Consider the following 5,632-nt stretch of genomic DNA (forward strand, 5'->3'; position numbering starts at 1 on the left):
CTGATAAGGAAAGTCATAAAACTGCTCAAAACAATCAGGAAATTAAAAGTGCTTTTATGCCACACTAAGAAATAGTGTTGAATGTACTTAACCAAACTGGTTCCACTTACAAATCCTCAAAATAAGTACACAAGTACTTTAACAAAGTTAGTTACTCATTGCATTCAAATAGTTAAATTTTAGTTTGATCTATCTGCAATGCTTTACCTAAAAATGCACCAGGTCTGCACCATGGATTTTTTTAAAGTAAGTTTATAAGTAATTATTTTAATTTGCTAGAAAATGGTCTCTAAAGTTTGTATACAATTATAGTGGAAGGCCAGTATACTAAAAATAATGCATTGTTCATCTGTTTGTATATATTGTGTTTTATTTCTTCAGGTTCATACACTGCCACAGCAGGTATTCCAGAAATAGTTCAGAGAGTGTCTGAGTTCATAAAGAAACGAGACGGTGGTGTTCCATCTTCCCCCGAAAACATATTCATCAGCCCCGGCTCACAGTGGTCACTGGGGGTAACATCACTAACACTCTGTTTAAAGCCTCTTCCTCCTGTTATTTATTAATCAGAATCAGAATCTCTTTATTTCACCAAGTATGATACAAGGAATTTGACTTGATGAGAACATGTGTAAGACATGTTCAAGAACACAGAAAGCTATGAGAGGCCCTTTAGGCCATAAATCAAACTTGCTCTCACACATACTATCAAACCCTCTGAGTTTGATAGTATATGTGAGAGGGTTTGATAGTGTATGTGAGAGGGTTTGATAGTGTATGTGAGAGGGTTTGATAGTGTATGTGAGAGAGTTTGATTGTGTTTGTGAGAGGGTTTGATAGTGTATGTGAGAGGGTTTGATAGTGTATGTGAGAGGGTTTGATAGTGTATGTGAGAGGGTTTGATAGTGTACGTGAGAGGGTTTGATAGTGTACGTGAGAGGGTTTGATAGTATACGTGAGAGGGTTTGATAGTGTATGTGAGAGGGTTTGATAGTATATGTGAGAGGGTTTGATAGTATACGTGAGAGGGTTTGATAGTATACGTGAGAGGGTTTGATAGTATATGTGAGAGGGTTTGATAGTATACGTGAGAGGGTTTGATAGTATATGTGAGAGCAAGTTTGAATTATGGCCTAAAGGGCCTCTCATAGAAGCTGACAAGTAATACACAAAGAGAAATTTACAGGAATGTACAGCTGACATGGGTATTAACAGAATATATCTACACATTTGTGCAAATCAGCAATGCGTACAGTTTATTATTATCATTTTTAAATAACTCAGTCTGTCTTTTCCTGAACTCATTAGAAGATTCTGAACATCTTGGTGAATCCCGAGGCTTCACCCAGAATAGGAGTGCTGACTCCAGTGCCATGCCACATCACCAGCATTTCGTCCATCACGGGGCTGGGGGCAGTTGTTGTTCCTTACTACCTGAACGAGGAGCAAGGCTGGAGCCTGCAGGTGGAGGAGCTACAGCGAGCGCTGGAGTCTGCGAAGGGAGTCTGTAACCCTGTTGCTCTGTATGTCATCAACCCAGGAAACCCAGCAGGTATAGCTTAATCCAGTCAACACAGAGGTAGTCCCAGTGGGGATTTGTTGTCTCTTGAAAAGGACACTTTATCAGTTTCACACCGTGTTACCATGCAGGTTATGTTCAGAGCAGAAAATCAATGCAAGAAGTGATCCACTTTGCTTCAGAGAAAAAGCTCTTTCTGCTTGCTGATGAGGTATATAAACTCTGAGTGGTACCATTTATTTAACACATTTCTGGAAATCAACCTATGGATTTTCTTTTGGTAACCCTCCTCAGGTGTACCAGGACTTTGTGTACCGTGAAAACGAATTTGTCTCCTATAAAAGAGTTCTGGCTGAATTGGGGCCTCCTCTGTCAGACACTGTGGAACTGGCATCCTTCCACTCAGCATCCAAGGGCTTCATGGGAGAGTGAGTTTTCAGTTCTGATGAGTATCTGACCTGTGCAGAAGATAACAACTTACTCTGTAATTTACTTATTGATCTGCAGTTCACAAACTAATACATTTAGGGCACTAGGATTTATTTCAGGCAGGAATAAGAACAATCGTGATGCTACCAGCTTTAAAACTGTATTTCATGCGAGTCTCTTCCACCAGATGTGGTCTGCGTGCTGGTTATGTTGAGCTTGTAAATGTTGACCGTGAGGTCATGAAATACATCAACACCAGTTTCACTGCTGATTGCTGTGCACCTACATTGGCTCAGATCGCTCTGGAGGTGATGATAAACCCTCCACAGCCAGGAGACCCCTCATATCCTCTCTTTAGTAAGGTGAGACAAAACAAAACAAAATAAAACACAATGAAGTCTTCAGTGGCGGAGCCAGACATTTTTCTCAGGGGTGGCCAGACGGGGACCACCACTCACACAGGGGTGGGCATGAAAATTACATGATATTTTTTACTTGAACGTTTCTGCAGATCTTTGTGTTTTTGTCATTTCATTATGTCCTTATACGTGACTACCTTATAATCATGGGCATCAGAACCATTTTAAAAGTGGGAGGACACACTGTTGGGGGTTCTGGGGGTCCTCCCCCAGAAATTTTTGGACGAAACAGATGCCATTCCCTGCATTCTGGTGTATTTTACCAGGTTGTTAAACATACTTTTACCTACGTAAATAAATACTTGATTTAATTATTATTTCAGGGAAAGATTATTCATTAAACTAGTTCCATCATCCTGTTTTTAAACTCACTGCTACAGCTGAGATGAGGCTAATTAATGTGACACAGTTTATCATATCCAATAACTTTAGGGGTGCTTTTTACTTTTATATTGTTTATTGATTTATTTTTAATTGCAACACATCATTGTGCCAAATAATGATAACCCTCCACTGCATGTTTAAAACTGTTATAAATTTTACACAGTGAATTTAGAGGGGTGATTTCTGATTTAGCGATAGCCCTACTCATAGCCAAACACAAAGTATTATGCAGCCTTCATAACATAAAATGACACTATGTTATGGTGACAAAAAACAAACTTTGTCACGATAATCCAAAAGTTGGCATCATAAGTCAGATTACATAGGCCATAGGTTCTGTATTTTTTTATTATTAAACAACAAAGAACACACAAAATAATACAATGTACAAACAATAAGGCGTATTTCAAACAAACAAACTTGCATATAAGAGAAAAGGATGGGTGCAAATAAAGATAAGTTTAAAAATAAGAAGGAACAAAAAAAGGCTAGGGTTTAGATGTTAAATCATACTCTTCAATTAAAAAGCACAGATTGTGGGCATGTTTAGTATACATCACTTTAAGAGAATTGCAGTACAAAATAAAGTCATTGTGAAAATGATAGAAATTTGGTTTAACCTTAAGATATTTAGCTTTATGAATGAAAAATTGTTCTGTATCTAAAGAAAATCATCACTTCCTTGTCATTACTCTTCTTCAGTGATAGAGCTAGGTGATGTTTCAAACTGTTAACACTGCCACTAACTGTTCAGGAGGATTATAACACCCCTAAATATTTCACTGTGGAAGGGGTGTGCACAGCAGGGTGGCCAATGATTTGTCAATGGTGGCCATGGCCACCCCCTGAGTCTTGGTAAAGTTTGACTAGTTACTGTCATATTGTGCAAAACATGAATGAGCTACTATGAGTTTGCACATATTGTCTGTTCTATATTGTGCAGGAGACACAGCACATCAGGACCTCATTGGTTCAAAACATGACAAGAGTCTGCGAGGTCATCAGCAACTTGCCTGGTTTCAGCTGCCAACCAGTGGGAGGAGGAGCTTTTGTGTTCTTCAGAATACATCTTCCACCCAAGGCCATCCAAACAGCCAAGGTTTCAGAACATTCACTTTTTAATGAAATTAGGACAGTAAAACCAAATTTTACACTTTTTTTAAGACAAGATGTCTGAACATTTTAGGAAGAAGGAATGGAACCAGACACATTTTACTGTATGAAACTTATGGAGGAAGCAGGAGTGGTGAGCAGTCCTGGTTGTGGGTTTGGTCAAAAAGAGGGAACATATCACATCAGGTACGACTCAAGATCTATTCTTTGGGGGGGGGGGGGGGGGGGGGGGGGGTTGCTGCTATAAGCAGTTTTCTACATTTTAAATGCTCAGAACAATTTTTTTTGTTTATTCATCTCTGCAGAATTAGCATCATGACATCTCAGGACATCATGGTGGAATTACTGGAACGCCTGAGCACCTTTCATGCAAAGTTTTTTAAAGAGTTTTCTTAAACTATAAATAAAGAAAAACATTACCATCCAAATTGAGGGTGGGGCACCCACAAACTTCTCTTGTTGGCAAGCACATTTATTTCAATAAATGACAATTTACAATGTATTTTAATGACATTTGTTTTTACTCAGTCTATAATCGAACACTGCTTTTCAGATAGCAGTTAACCACTCTGCTAACAAAAAACAAAGTCCAAAATCCATAGGATAGATTTTTTTCCCCCCAACTCTTAATGGAGTTACAAAGAAAATAAAGCAGGMGCCAACAGTTCACTTTGGACTTCAGCCTGACAGCTTCCATTTACTAACATTAACAGATTGCTGTAAGTACTTAGAAAAAAAGGAAACAAAATTGATTTCTGTTTCAAGCAGGTGATCCAAAATACAACTGCAAACAAGTTTTATTATCAATCCACCTCACTTTCTACGCTGTGATTCTGAACAAAAGGGTTTGACTCGGTACCGTTTAGCAGCTCTACGAGTACAGATATGAGGTGTTCGTCTTGAGTGGTGTTAGAGTTGCTGGGATCGTTCAGGTTTCGGTACAGCATGGTCTGAATGGCGGTGCGTAGCTCCCAAAGCAGCTCCCACGTCTCAGATGACAGCTCGCAGCGCATCAGGGAGCATCCACGGAACGACACCTCCACTGAATCGCCGTTTACTGGGACACAAGATAGACTATTAGGGCAGCCATTCTGGTGTCTGCCAACCATCAGCTTTGTAATGAAGACACAGACTGGAGCACTGACRTTTGTTGTACTATAGCACAACATTTCTATCTACTATGCAAACATCCTGCACACCTCTACAAACACTTCAGTGTCTACCTGGACGGCTTCAGACACACTACCTTTCTCTTTGATGTCACGATCAGTGAGCAGCAGCAGGGCGAGTGGATGGACTACAGAGGAGTCTCTGATGAAAACATTTCCATCAGACTTGACAGCACTAAAAAAGGTCAGCCAACGGCTGGGGAGATTTTCTTCTCTGCAACACAAAAAGGGAAAAGAAAGTTGGCATGCATGTCGTGCAGGTCAGAAATGTTGCAGAAGAATGCCTGGACATTTTCAAACCTGTTAACTGAAGAGCGATGAAGCAACACCGGGCCACTGACTGTGCGGAAAACTATATTGTTGGCACGAAATTGCCCTTTTTTGGTCACAATACCCTTCTTCACCTAAAAACACAGAAACATTTTAAACATATGTCAAGAAATATAACTCGGTTCTCTCTATTTCACCTACTAAATTGACAAATTCAACATTTTTTGAACAAAAAGATAGACAAAAACTAGACACCGCAGAGCGGTAACATAATGACCCCCGCATGCACAAATGCACCAGAACTCAGAAGTCTTTATTCCCAATAAATG

The 5,632-nt window shown here is 39.6% G+C and overlaps 2 protein-coding genes and 1 long non-coding RNA gene across 4 annotated transcripts in view; 2 read left to right on the plus strand and 1 right to left on the minus strand.

The window, feature by feature from the left end:
* LOC106533868 (alanine aminotransferase 2-like) overlaps positions 1-2,352 on the plus strand; it is a 3,853-nt gene extending 1,501 nt beyond the window's left edge. For both annotated transcript variants that reach the window (XM_014030325.1, XM_014030334.1), the window contains exons 4-8: positions 382-515; positions 1,309-1,552; positions 1,651-1,730; positions 1,814-1,947; positions 2,136-2,352. In XM_014030325.1, coding sequence (XP_013885779.1) covers positions 382-515; positions 1,309-1,552; positions 1,651-1,730; positions 1,814-1,947; positions 2,136-2,334 — 791 coding nt within the window. In that variant the 3' untranslated portion in view covers positions 2,335-2,352. The remainder of the gene's footprint in view (positions 1-381; positions 516-1,308; positions 1,553-1,650; positions 1,731-1,813; positions 1,948-2,135) is intronic.
* Positions 2,353-3,523: 1,171 nt separating this feature from the next.
* On the plus strand, positions 3,524-4,612 carry LOC106533882 (uncharacterized). The gene is made up of 2 exons (XR_001312297.1): positions 3,524-4,050; positions 4,170-4,612. It is a non-coding gene; the product is annotated as an uncharacterized LOC106533882 (long non-coding RNA).
* Positions 4,297-5,632, minus strand: part of dhx30 (DEAH (Asp-Glu-Ala-His) box helicase 30) — a 13,446-nt gene continuing 12,110 nt past the window's right edge. The window contains exons 17-19 of the mRNA XM_014030274.1: positions 5,334-5,437; positions 5,111-5,247; positions 4,297-4,921 (exon numbers count right to left, since the gene is read on the minus strand). Of these exons, the coding sequence (XP_013885728.1) occupies positions 4,668-4,921; positions 5,111-5,247; positions 5,334-5,437 (495 nt within the window). The 3' untranslated portion in view covers positions 4,297-4,667. The remainder of the gene's footprint in view (positions 4,922-5,110; positions 5,248-5,333; positions 5,438-5,632) is intronic.

The sequence above is a fragment of the Austrofundulus limnaeus genome, unplaced genomic scaffold (assembly GCF_001266775.1).
Source record: "Austrofundulus limnaeus strain Quisiro unplaced genomic scaffold, Austrofundulus_limnaeus-1.0 Scaffold6, whole genome shotgun sequence".
Lineage (NCBI taxonomy): Eukaryota > Metazoa > Chordata > Actinopteri > Cyprinodontiformes > Rivulidae > Austrofundulus > Austrofundulus limnaeus.